The following is a 13,688-nucleotide window of genomic DNA, read 5'->3' as shown; positions in this document are numbered from 1 at the left end:
GCACGCCTACCAAGCCATGCCCACAGAACCGATAGGGGAAAATTTTGAATTTCACCCCTGCATCAAACCATGGGTTAGTGATGCTTTGATGATTCCACCTGACTGAGTAGACGGGACAAATGATGTGATGGGCTTTTCCTGTTAGCTAGTGAATTTTGGTGGGAGGATCAGTTGGTGGCACCCATCCTCCCGCAGGATTTCACTATATCCAAAGCCACAGTGTTGGAGGATGAGCACAGAATCTGCTTCTGACTCACTGTAATGTCTGCAACAGACTGTTGGAAATGCAAAGATTATTCAGTAGCTACTTGTCCTGGGCCCAATGATATCATTAGTTCATAATAACATTTGGCTTTTTAAAAAACCTGATGATGAAATTGGTATAACTCAACTGCTTGCATCACATAACTATCACGTAAGCCCCTTTTCTACCTGGAATCCAGCATAAGTGAAATGCAAATAGCTTCAGAAGTCAGATAATTTCACTTTTTCTTGATTATAATTATAATTAATTATTATAATCAATGGACAGAGAAGAGGTAGGACTCAAACTAAGTGTTTCCATGTTTAAGGCAGAGACTGGATTTTTAAAAATGTGTGTTATAAGATAGCAGAATTTTGAATTGTATGTAACTAAACTCTAAACACTGAAAAGGTGAACATTTCTGAGACGAGGTGAATAAAAGAGAACCATATGAAAGCATATTGAAATCAGAACCAGAGTGAAATCCGAGTTTGGAATTAGGATGCTGATTTTTGTGCATATTCCAGTAACTTCTCTGCTGTTCAAAATATTTCCCAGGCAGAACGACTCTTCTTGCAAAGACACAGAACTCAGTTCTTGGCTATACTGCTCAACCCCCACTCCCCAAGACAAATATATCAACTGATTATCTTATTTCAGTGATCTTCTCTGCAAGAAATTCATTGTAATTCTGCTCGCTCATAAAACTGAGAAAAATTCTATACTTGTATGACAAATATGTAATAAATAATTTTTTTAAAAAAAGTTTTTGTTCCCCACCTGTAGCCACCCATACCAGTTTTGCTTTGCTTTCTAGCATTCAGCATAGAAAGAATGCTAACTACAAATGGAAATGAGATGGATTTGGTAACTGCCGTCCAGATTTAGATGTTTCTGCAAAACACATCCAAAAAATAATAATCATAGTCCCTTACAGAGACATCTGTAAAGGCAAATGCTTTCACCTGTTCATTTCCGTACAGCTTCTATTGTCTTCTGCCCTTTCTGGAGCCATGGAATTCCTGCTTTTTGGCTTTTTTTGTTTTTTAGAACAATCCCCTGAAAAGCTTTTGTCATACAAGTCTGAAACTTCTAAATTTGGCCTGACGTGGAACATTTTTTGTGTGGAAAGCCTTGAAAGTATGTACATGAATATTGCTACTGATTCTTCCCAGTGTAACATACAGTACACATTTATCTTGTCTTTCGGTCGCAGCCAGCAGAGAGCAGCATCTTATAAAGACTTTGCTCTGTTCTTTTTTTAAAAATAAATGTTGTAAGGACTTCTTGGAAATAGGTGTCTATTTTTTTTTATAATTCAACTGTCACTGCTTTAAAAAAAGTTGGATTAAAATGATAATTTAAAAAAATCAGAGTACAATCTTGCCTAATCAGATTTTAGCATAGGTTCCAAGACTGAAGAAGAAACAGTTGTTTTCTTAAGACAGCTGCTGTATTCCCTTCCTTGATTCGACAAGCCTTTCAAAATAAAATTAAAAAATTAAAATAAATCATCTACCCAGCCCACCCATGGGACACTGCAATTTGTAACTAGCACTGACACACATGTAACCAGTCAATGTGTTGAAATATGGGAAACAGAACGATACTCCTGAAAGTTGTATCCTGTGATTTAAATTCCTCACTCCTCCTCCTGCACAATTATTGGACTTGGAGACCTATTTAAGGTTTCTAAGAATGAGGAATTATGACAGACATCAAGCTAGTAAGATAGGCGCCGGATTAATCACGGCTGCTTGGGAATTCTCAAATTTGAAAAAGGAGAAAAAGAGGAGGAGTGATGGGTTATAAAGCCCTGAAAAGGGCCTGACTCTGGTATTTTACCACTGGGTTGCCCTAATTCACAGTTCCAAACTCCCTGTTTCAGATTTACAGAATGGGGGAAGTTGTGCCAAAAAAAACGGAGGACAAAGCGAAGGAGGAGAAAGAGGAGGAGGACGCAGCCCTAATCGAATTCTACAGCTCTTTCAGGGACCTCTTTGAGTTCTTCTGCCTAAACACCACTATCCATGGCACCATTCGCTTGGTCTGCTCGGACAGCAATAGGATGAAAACAACCTTCTGGGCTCTGCTGTTCTTATCCAGCTTTGCTATGCTCTACTGGCAGTTTGCCATGATCTTCAACCAGTACTTTGCCTACCCTGTGGTCATGTCCATGTCAGTCCATTCAGAGCCAAAGATGTTCCCTGCCATCACGCTTTGCAATTTGAATCCTTATAGGTAAGTTTCCCCTCCCATCATTCCCAGCCCTTATGGATGTTGGGAAACTGAACGGAAAGTAGTTTCCTCTACTCCAAAAAAAGCTCTTTACCATCTTAATTATTACAGTTGTTCCAGTTGATGATAATGATGATGGTAATAATAATAATAATAATAATAATAATAATAATAATAATAATAAAGAGATGGGGTGGCGCAGCAGTTAGAGTACTGTACTGCAGGCCACTGAAGCTGACTGTAGATCTGTAGGTCAGCGGTTCAAATCTCATCACTGGCTCAAGGTTGACTCAGCCTTCCAGGTGTGTAAAATGAGGACCCGGATTGTGAGGGCAATATGCTGGCTCCGTTAAAAAGTGCTATTGCTAACGTTGTAAGCCACCCTGAGCCTAAAGAGAAGGATGGCATAAAAATCAAATAAATAAATTAATAATGATATTGATATTAATATTAATAACAACAACAACAACAATAATAATAATAATAATAATAATAATAATAATAATAAATAGTAGTAGTAGTAGTTGGAAGGGATCTTGGAGGTCTTCTAGTCCAATCCCCTGCTTAGCCAGAAACCCTACACTACTTCAGACAAATATGGTTATACAACATATTCTTTAAAACTTCCAGTGTTGGAGCATTCACAATTTCTGGAGGCAAGCTGTTCCACTGATCAACTGTTCTGACTTATTGATTGATTGATATACTGCCCCTCTCTGGGGACTCGGGACGGCTTACAACATATAAAAAGAACAATGCAAATCCTTAGTTCTAAGTTGCTTCTCTCCTTGTTTAGTTTCCACCCATTGCTTCTTGTTCTACCCTCAGGTGCTTTGGAGAATAGGTTGACTCCCTCTTCTTTGTGGCAACCCCTGAGATATTGGAACACTGCTATCATGTCTCCCCTGGTCCTTCTTTTCATCAAACTAGACATATCCAGTCCCTGTGACTGTTCTTCATAACTTTTAGCCACCCATTTATATGGGTATCCGTAGCCAATCAGGGATCAGAGAGTAATTGGGCCAATGTTATGGCTCTAGACAGCTGAACCCATTATAGCTCTTGCTGATGTCCTTGAGGATTGTTAACTATGAGTGCAAAGGTTCCTGGAGACTAATCAAACATAATTAATGGGATAATTAGCATAACCCAGCATACTCTAGTGTTTAGGGAATAGGATAATGTTTCCTCCCAAACAAGACAAGGTTTTCCCCTGGTTTTTATAATCCTTTGTCCTTTCCATCATCTTCCCAGGATCAGCCCAGTCAATCAAGATATAGCCGAACTGGATAATCTGGCAAGGGAAACCTTGTATAGTTTATATGGCTTCCACATTCCGAAGAGCCCTCGAGAAGACGTCAACATCAACGTTTCAGAAGAAAATCCCGGCAAGGCCAACAGCTCTAAGTTTCACCTGGATCGTAACATCGCCCTACTGAACATGAGTGAGAAAGTGGGTTTTCGGCTGGTAAGTAGAACATCTCCTCCCGCTTCCCCTACAATTATAATGCCTCCCTTTCTCGATTGTTTGCATCAAATTAAGAGTTTGAAGGATTCTTAATGTAGACCAGTGGTCTTCAAACTTGGCAACTTTAAGACTTGTGGACTCCAACTCCCAGAATTCTCCAGCCAGCCGTATAGGGTGCCTTTCTTCATAGATGGTGGGTATGCAGTAAGCATAATATATCTTGACCACAGCAAATTGAAACAAGGAGCTGGCTGGAGAATGCTGGGAATTGAAGTCCCCAAGTCTTAAAGTTGCCAAGTTTGGGGACCTTTGATGTAGACCTTTTGGGAGGGAGCAAGGGAAAGCTGCCCCGAGTCTTTGGAGAGGGGCAGCATAGAAATCCAGTAAGTAAGTAAGTAAGTAAGTAAGTAAGTAAGTAAGTAAGTAAGTAAGTAAGTAAGTAATCCTCTGAACAAAAGATTAATGAGAACATAACATATTTAGTACAGGCGGTCCTTGGCTTACAACCACATTTTTTTGAAATTTGTTAACTGGGTTTTGCCCCATTTTATGACTGTTCTCACCGCACGTTGTTAACCGAATCACTGTAGTTTATAAGTTAGTAAACCCGATTGTTTAAGTGAATCTGGCTTCCCTGTTGACTTTGCTTGTCAGAAGGTCGCAAAAGGGAATCACATGATCCCCACCCCACCCCGTGGCACTGTGACCGTCATATATATGAGGCAGATGCGTCCGAATTTTGATCATGAGATCCTGGAGATGCTGCAATGGTATCCATGAGAAAAGGTCCTATGTCACATATTTCAATGCCATTGTAGCTTCGAACAGTCACAGTCGAACAGTGATAGATTAATAGTAGATACTTCACCAGAAGAGCCCTTCACTCTTCCACTCGAAACAGAATACCCTGCGAATCTAGACTTACAATCCTGGATCTAGAAAGCTTAGAACTACAATGCCTTAAATATGATCTAAGTATTGCCCACAAGATCATATGCTGCAACGTCCTGCCTGTCAATGACAACTTCAGCTTCAACTACAATAACACAAGAGCCCACAACAGATTCAAACTTAATATTAACTGTTCCAAACTTGGCTGTAAAAAGTACGACTTTAGTAATCAAGTTGTCGAAGCGTGGAACTCATTACCGGAGTCTGTAGTGTCATCCCCTAACCCCCAATATTTTACCCTTAGACTATCCATTGACTTCTCCAGATTCCTAAGAGGTCAGTAAGGGGCGTGCATAAGTGCACCAGAGTGGCTTCCGTCCCCTGTCCTACTGTCTCTATCTCCTAGATATTTTCTTCCATTCCTATATCTCTTCTTCTATTCTCTCATTAATATATTTTATTCCTATATTTTCTCTTTTATTTTTTCTTTGATATATTTTACTTCAAGTGTATCCTCTACAACCTTCATTGTGTATTATTGTGTTTTGGACAAAATAAATAAATAAATAAAATAAAATAAATAAATGAACACCGTAAGTCGAGGATTCCCTGTATTCCAGTCCTTCTCAAATAGTGGGGCGCACCCATCTGGAGGGGGTGCGGAGTGATACCAGTGGGGCATGTGTGACCCGAGGGAACATGGGTGGTCCCTCTCAATCGATTCCACCAGACGGGGAGTGTTTTCCCAGTTACACGCTGCTCTGAGCCCAGAAGAGAAGGCAGCCAGGCAACGCAGCTGTGTGAGTTTTTGTTGTTCTTGGCGGGCGCCATGGTAGCTATGAACGGTGTGGCGAACCTGCTGCTGGACAAGGAGGAGCATCCTCTGCAGCTGGCGGAAAGCTTCGAATGGCACCCTAAATCCTCCTTCCACACCGTTCGCTGGGAGTGCCCGGAAGAGGCAGCGCTTATAGGCCCGGCTGGCAACCCCAAAACACCGGCTTGATTAAACTGGCCTGGCCCTGCATCAAAAGAGGGCCCTAACCACGGTATCCTATGCCTGCCTAACCAAAAACATGCTTCACTGAGCTCAGTGTGACTTACTCCCAGCCAGGTAAGTGGGTAGAGCAGCCTTCCTCAGCCAATAGTTTGCTTGCAGCTTATAATAAGTAAAATAATAAATATGAACACTAAAATTCCATTGGGGCCCAAATCGGAGAGTTTGGGGGCATGCGAAATGTTTACTTCTTCTTAGGGGGGCGCATAACAAAAAATACTTGAGAAGCGCTGCAGTGAATTGATCTGGAAAAGAGAAACAACTTTTGCCCGCTAACCTTGCTATCTTCCTTAAATTTCTTAATTCCCTGATTAGATAAGCCTTAATCGGAAGGAGATGACCCCCACTTGGATAAGAACTCCTACTGTCAATCAGTCAGTTGAGAGGGAGTGATAGAAAACTCAGGGCCAGGGCATCCAATCTGGAGGAAGTGAGACAAGCTTTTTATTAGTGTAGAAGTACAGTGGTACCTCGAGATACGAGTTTAATTCGTTCCGGACCTGGGCTCTTAAGTCGAGCAGCTCTTATCTCGAACGACTTTTCCCCATAGGAATTAATGTAAATAATTTTAATTGGTTCCAGCCCTCAAAAAACTCACAAAGTTAGTCTAAATTATGCAGAAAGACATGTTTTTAATGAAGAAATGTACATGTACATATAAATGAATAATGAAGTTTCTTTCACTTAACTTGTAAACTTTCTTAAACTTTTAAATTTACATATGTTCAACTTCTCTGCCACCCAATCCTGTAGGACAGAGGTCCCCAACCCTTTTTGCACCAGGGACCGGCTTTAAGCGATCAAGAGAGGAATGGGTGAATGAATGGACGGAGGGTGGGAAGGAAGGAAGGAAAGAAAGAGGGAAGGGACAGGAACAGAGGAAGGAAGCAAGGAAACTTATGAAAGGGGAGAGTAAGAGAGGAATGAGTGAAGGGAGGGAGGGAGGGAAGAAGGTGGGAAGGAGAAAGAAAAGAAGAAATAGAGGAAGGGAAGGTAAAAGAGAGAAAGAAAAAGAGAAAGAAAGAAAGAAAGAAAGAAAGAAAGAAAGAAAGAAAGAAAGAAAGAAAGAAAGAAAGGGGGAAGGGACAGGAACAGAGGAAGGAAGCAAGGAAACTTATGAAAGGGGAGAGTAAGAGAGGAATGAGTGAAGGGAGGGAGGGAGGGAAGAAGGTGGGAAGGAGAAAGAAAAGAAGAAATAGAGGAAGGGAAGGTAAAAGAGAGAAAGAAAAAGAGCAAGAAAGAAAGCTGCAAGCACCCCCCCGAGCCCCCCAGGCCGGCTGCAACCTTTTAAAACACGCGCGCCGCTTCGCAGCTGTCTCCTGAAGCCGAACGCGGAAGTTAGCGTTTGGCTTCAGGAGACAGCTCCTTGGCGCTTGTATCTCGAATTTGGGCTTGTAAGTAGAACAAAAATATCTCTCCCCTCCCAGCTCTTATCTCGAGTTGCTCTTAAGTAGAGCAGCTCTTATGTCGGGGTTCCACTGTATCAGGATAAAAGAGGGAACTTTTTGTTTTTTTAAAAAAGTGACTTAATCTAGCGCATGGCACTTGCCCCAGCTCCGTTCTTGCCTCTCCCACAACAGCCGCACTTCTTTTGTACCTGTGAAATAAATAATAATCATGGGCTTAAGGCATGTGTTATTGTTAAACACCAGCGACCAACCCGACAATTAAGAATAGCTTAAGGAAGGCAAGAAGCGTATTGCTCAGAGCTTCCATGGGACAGCTCATGAGATACTAGCTCAGTGAGAAGATCCCGTAGTATCTTGATCACTGGATTCAAGATTTATGGATGGCTATATGGTCCATATACATCTATCGTATTTTTCGGAGTACAGTGGTACCTCTACTTAAGAACGCCTCTACTTAAGAACTTTTCTAGATAAGAACCGGGTGTTCAAGATTTTTTTGCCTCTACTTAAGAATCCAAGCCCGGAAAAATTTCCCAGGACATTTGAGAGCGGCACAAAGGCCCGGCCAGTTTCCTGCCACCCCCCCTTCAATCCCAGCCATCTCGGGCTTTTCTGGGCTGCCAGAGGAGCCTTTCGGTGGCGCTTAAGGAGGCTTTGGCAGTCCAGAACGAACAAAGCATTTTCCTTTCTCTGGGTGCTTGGAGAGGGAATGAACCTCTGCCAGCTCCCAGAGAAAAGAAACCTTTCCTTTGTTCTGGGCAACTAAGGAGTCACCACAGCGAAGGAAAGGCGCCGGCTACAAAGCGAGGGAGAGGAGAGGGGAGCCCTTCACCATGGGAAGGAAGAGGCAGCAGGTAGCAGCAGCAGCAGCCAGTGTATGGGAGGCAGCCTCGCGCCAGGTGTATGGGAGGCGCGTGCTCCTCCTCGCCACTTCAGAGTCTCTCTCTTTTTTTTTTTAGCCTTAAAATTTTGGATTCTTTTGTTTCCCCTCACCTTCTTCCTTCGGCAGTGACTCTCCTCCTCCTCTTCTTCCTCCTTCTCCTCCCACCCAAATTCCGAGCTTTTATTTCTTTCCTAATGGGTTTGCACGCATTATTTGCTTTTACATTAATTCCTATGGGAAAAATTGCTTCTTCTTAAGAACGTTTCTACTTAAGAACCTGGTGACGAAATGAATTTAGTTCTTAAGTAGAGGTACCACTGTATAAGATACACCTAAATGAGGCTGAAAATTAGGGTGTGTCTTATATTCCGAATGTAGCTTTTACTAAACATTTTTTTAGCCCTAATGAGGTGCTAATGTCATTTTCCATGCTTTGCTAGCTGAAGCAATCTTTCTTTTGCCTTCTTCTTTCATTGCTGCTCCCTCCAACAATCAGCTGAGCCTTTTTTCAGCCCTAACCAGATGCTAACAGTGAAGCGATCTTCTATGCTTTGCTAGCTAAGCAATCTTCCCTTTGCCTGCTTCTTTCATTGCTGCCCCCTCAGACAATCAGCTGAGCCAGTCCTCAATCAAGGCTGTTGATTTAGCATGATTACTTTGTGGACTCGTGTGGCTGTTAATGAAGTTGAATTAACAGCCGGTGTTCAGAAAAGACTGCTTTAAACTGTATTTGTGTTTGATGACTACTAAGAAAGCTCATTAGTAGTCCTCAATTAGTAAAACTAAGGTTTGTACAGACCTTGTTGCGTTCTTTGTGGGGCAGAACAGCCAGATTCACTTAACACCCATGTTACTAATGTAACGATGGCAGTCTTTCCCTGAGCAACTGTGTCAAAAAAGGTCGTAAAATGCGGCAAAACTCACTTAACAACTCTCTCGCTTAGCAACAGGAATTCGGAGTTCAGTTGCAGTTATAAGTCAAGTATTACAGTTTCAATTATTGCCTGTATTACAGCTTTACAGTTTCTTCAAATTCAGCATATTTATCCTCTTTTTTTGTTTGTTTGTTCCCAAGTGCAACATAACAGGTGGAAATTGTTACAACAAAGTCTACATTTCTGGAGTGGATGCTGTTCAAGAGTGGTACCGTTTCCACTACATGAATATCATGTCACAGATGTCACCCGTTATCCAAACATCCCCGAAGCACGAACACATCAAAAACATGATCTATTCTTGCCAATACGATGGGGAGCCGTGTCGAACAAGGTAATTGACATCTGTATTTGCTATTGGGGGGGGGGGATTCTCACCTCCCCAGTATGGAATTGCTTCCCCCATCCAACTTTTTGACTGACACCATTAAATATCGTGCTTCATGATGTCTCTTTCCTTTTATGTCCACCAAGAGCATCTGCACCCCAGACAAATTCCTTGTGTTTCCAATCACACTTGGCCAATAAAGAATTCTATTCTATTCTTTCCAATATTCTATTCTATTCCAATATTCTATTCTATTCTATTCCATTCATTCTATTCTATTCCACTATTCAATTCTATTCCACTATTCTATTCTATTCTATTCAACACCATTTGAAAGGCCCCCGGATACAATCGCAAGCGGAGATTTCCCCAATTCAAATGCTTCTTAGCTATATGCAGGCAGTCCTTGACTTATGACCACAATTGAGCCCCTCCCAAATTTCTGTTGTTAAGTGAGATCATTGTTGAGTTTTGTCCCCCTTTTATGACCTTTCTTGCCACTGTGGTTAAGAGAATCAGTGTGAGTTGTTCGGTTAGCAGCCCGGTTGCTAAGCAAATCCAACATCCCCCGTTGACTCCACTTATCGGAAGGCTCCACGCTAAGCGGAGATCATAAAGTGTGAAAAACGGTCATAAGTCACTTCGCTCAGTGCCGTTTGAATGGTCGCTAAACAAAATTTTGTAAGTTGAGGACTACCTGTATATGGTATCGAGTCGAAGAGATTGGGGGGAGGGGAATGAAAGCAACAGCAGGCGAATGCTGCAAACAAAAATCACCAAAATCTCGCATATGTGTGCGCCCTCTCATGTACATGCACAGTAGCAAAATGTCACTGGGATTTACACATCACATCGGTACCGGCAGTAAGTAGCAACCTCCACCTGGGTTGCTTCACTTACCTTCACCACCGGTTCGCATCACGACATTGATTTCGTCGTGCATTTCTGCTTCCGCGCATGCTCACTAGCCCAAAAGAGCCCGAAACACAGCTGAGCTCAGGTGCTCAGCTGTGCTTCGGAGGGAAGAAATAAAGCACAGGATCAGGAGGGCTTTTTTTCCCCCAAGTAGAAGAAGAGGAAAAACCATCCAAAGGTGGAAAAATTCACCCAAAATTCTAAACAAAAAAAAAGATGGCGGCGCCCAGGGACCAGCACCAACAGAACCGTATGCACGACACCACAAGCAGGTCGCTAACATTTTGGCCAATCTGGTCGAAACTGGGAGGAATCCACCCCTGCATTGCTCCAAACTCCCTCTGCTTCCTTTATCTTAGATAGAAGCTGATGTAGGTTCTCCTGCTTGGACGGGGGGGAGGGGGGGTTGGACTAGATGACCTGCAAGGTCCCTTCCAACTCTGTTAAATCTGTTAAATATCTCTCAAGTGAAGGGAAAGCTAGAGCTATGTAGAGCGTGAGCCCGATGCTCCCATTAGCTTTTTCCATCCCAAGGCAACAGCCGTTGTGTTGAGAACAATCTGATAAAACCATTGCAAACCATACCTATCCCTGGTTAAATAACTTGCCCCTGAACATTGCCATGGGGAGATTGCAGAGGCTTTGCAACTCACCTGAACAAAAAAAGAAGGGCAAAAGGTACATTTTTTTCCACCTTTTGCCGGTATTGTAAAGCCACCCAGCCCAAAGCTAGTCGGATTGCATAAATAAGTGATAGGTTTCACTTTGTATCGCTGGGACAGCACATGGGTTGGTTGGCCTTCTCTATTTATTTGCGATATCTACAGATACCCAATTTTAATCTTTAACCCGTCAGAAAGGTGGAATGCTCAACGGCCCGCTTAGAGAGTAATCAGGTGAACAGCATGGTCTGTTGTAATTCAGAAACAGGCCTTGGTGCAATCCAGGTTTATCTTTCTCTTGGCTCCACCTGTTCCTTCTCGCAATGTAGCCAAGCACCATCGTGTCCCTCAGAGGCCACCAGTGACTTTCAACCTAGAAAACTTGCAACCCAGAAAAATTTAATAAAATAAAATAAATAAAACTGCAGCCCTTCTGAATCTAGTCCATTCCTCAGATGGGATGGGAGTTGAAGTCCACACGTCTTAAAGCTGTCAAGTTTGGAGATCTCAATTTAGATAGATTTGCAAGATGAAGCGTGGCAAATAAAATAACAAAAGTTTGCTAATCATTTTTTAAAAAATGTCTGTCCTGGGGATTGCACCTAAGACTTTTCCATTCCATCCAGAAATCTTGAAACTGATGCCACCCTGTTTTCCCCAAAATAAGACCTCCCCTGATAATAAGCTCAATCGGACTTTTGAGTGCACGGCAATAAGGCCAAGCGCTTATTTCAGGGTTGAAAACAATATAAGGCAGTCTCTTATTTTCGGGGAAACAAGGAAGAAGGAAGGAAGGAAGGAAGGAGGGAGGGAGGGAGGGAGATGGATAGGTGAATGGGGATAGATAGATAGATAGATAGATAGATAGATAGATAGACAGACAGACAGACAGACAGACAGACAGACAGACAGACAGACAGACAGACAGACACCTTGTTTTCCCCAAAATAAAGCATCCCCTGATAAGCCCAATCAGGCTTTTAAGTGCATGGCAATAAGTCCAAACACTTATTTCAGGGTTCCAAAAAATATAAAATAGGGACTTATTTGGGGGAAAACAAGGAAGAAAGGAAGGAGGGAGGGAGAGATGGAAGGAAGGAGATAGGTGGATAGGTGGATGGAAATAGAAAGAAAGATAGATACATAGATAAATAGATATAGATAGATAAATACTCTGTTTCCACCCAAATACGACATCCCCTGATAAGCCCAATTAGGTTTTTAAGTGCATGGCAATAAGGCCAAGTGCTTATTTCAGGGTTCCAAAAAATATAAGACAGTCTCTTATTTTCGGGGAAACACGGTATATCTCTGTGCTAAGCAAGATTTTGATCAAAAACTCTAGCTAGCTCTTCCAGATTAAGGGCATCAAATCCCTTTCAACTTCAGAAGGCATCATTTGATGAACCAAAGAATCCTAATCGGCCTGTTTTCAACCTAAGACCTTTTGACTATCAGCATTTGAATTTTCAGAAAACCTTTCACTTTGTAGCTCTCTGATTACACTTGGGCTTGAATACCCTGCAGGGACCTTAGAACTTTGTGACCTTAGAATTGACCATTTAAAAAAAATGTTGCCTCACCATCATGTCTGTATGTACGCAGATGTATATGAATGTATCACCTTTCCTAGGGTTTTTTTTCTCCTTTTGGTGGAGCCCAAGCAGGAAATGTTCAAACACTGCCAAGTCTGTTTTGAGATTAGATACGAAGGAACAGACTTTAAGAAGCAAAATCACCACCATCTCTGCTAAGCAAACATTTGTTTTAGATTTATCCAGACAAAAATTTAAAAATTCATCAATGCTTGGATATACTGTACTAAGGAATTGATAGGCGTGAACTTTACTCAATCGACCAAGCAAGGTGTATATGTAACAGATTACCCAATGTCTCTACGAGATTTAGATTAAATTGAATCAATTGAATCAAAAAAACTGCCGTAAAGATATATTTCTAAAAATCTCTCGGAAGCCATCCTAGAGAGACCACTGTAGTGTATTAGTAGAAGCCCTGGATGGGGACATTAGGGCCCAGTTTAATTGACCATTTGATTATGGGTGACTTGGCTTAGTCCAGCCTATGGATAGCTGCAAGGCGTATATGGGGTGAGACCATCTTCTATGAAAAAAGACTGTTTATAGCAGGGGTACCCAAGCCCCAGGCTATGACCCCAGTACCTGGCCACAACCCGTTCAGAATGGGGCCGCAGAAGCGCCAAGCGTGCATGCATGGCTCCATTTTTGCGAACAAATGGAGCTGCATGTGTCTGCACTTCCTTGCCACTCACGTGGAACCATGTCGTCCTACCTCAGGGATGGGTGAAGTGGCTCTTCTATGACTTGTGGACTTCAACTCCCAGAATTCCTGAGCCTATCATGCTACTTCAGGAATTGTAGAAGTTGAAGTCCACATGTCTTAGAAGAGCCAACTTTGCCTATCCCTGCCCTACTCAGTCCACAATGCTGCAAAAGTTGGGAAACACAATAATAATAATAATAATAATAATAACAACAACAACAACAGAGTTGGAAGGGACCTTGGAGGTCTTCTAGTCTAACCCCCTGCTTAGGTTTATAACATTTATCACAACCGGAACGAATGAAACATAAAAATCCTTTCAAATTTGGAGAAAACTGGTCTACTGTTAACAATCACCAT

At 42.1% G+C, this 13,688-nt stretch overlaps 1 protein-coding gene across 1 annotated transcript in view; it reads left to right on the top strand.

The window, feature by feature from the left end:
• Nucleotides 1–13,688, top strand: part of SCNN1D (sodium channel epithelial 1 subunit delta) — a 47,134-nt gene that overhangs the window by 17,814 nt on the left and 15,632 nt on the right. Inside the window, exons 5-7 of the mRNA XM_070759686.1 lie at nucleotides 2,133–2,485; nucleotides 3,737–3,950; nucleotides 9,263–9,456. Coding sequence (XP_070615787.1) covers nucleotides 2,133–2,485; nucleotides 3,737–3,950; nucleotides 9,263–9,456 — 761 coding nt within the window. The remainder of the gene's footprint in view (nucleotides 1–2,132; nucleotides 2,486–3,736; nucleotides 3,951–9,262; nucleotides 9,457–13,688) is intronic.

Source organism: Erythrolamprus reginae, chromosome 8, assembly GCF_031021105.1.
Source record: "Erythrolamprus reginae isolate rEryReg1 chromosome 8, rEryReg1.hap1, whole genome shotgun sequence".
Taxonomy (NCBI): domain Eukaryota; kingdom Metazoa; phylum Chordata; class Lepidosauria; order Squamata; family Dipsadidae; genus Erythrolamprus; species Erythrolamprus reginae.
This window is presented reverse-complemented; position numbering and strand designations above follow the sequence as displayed.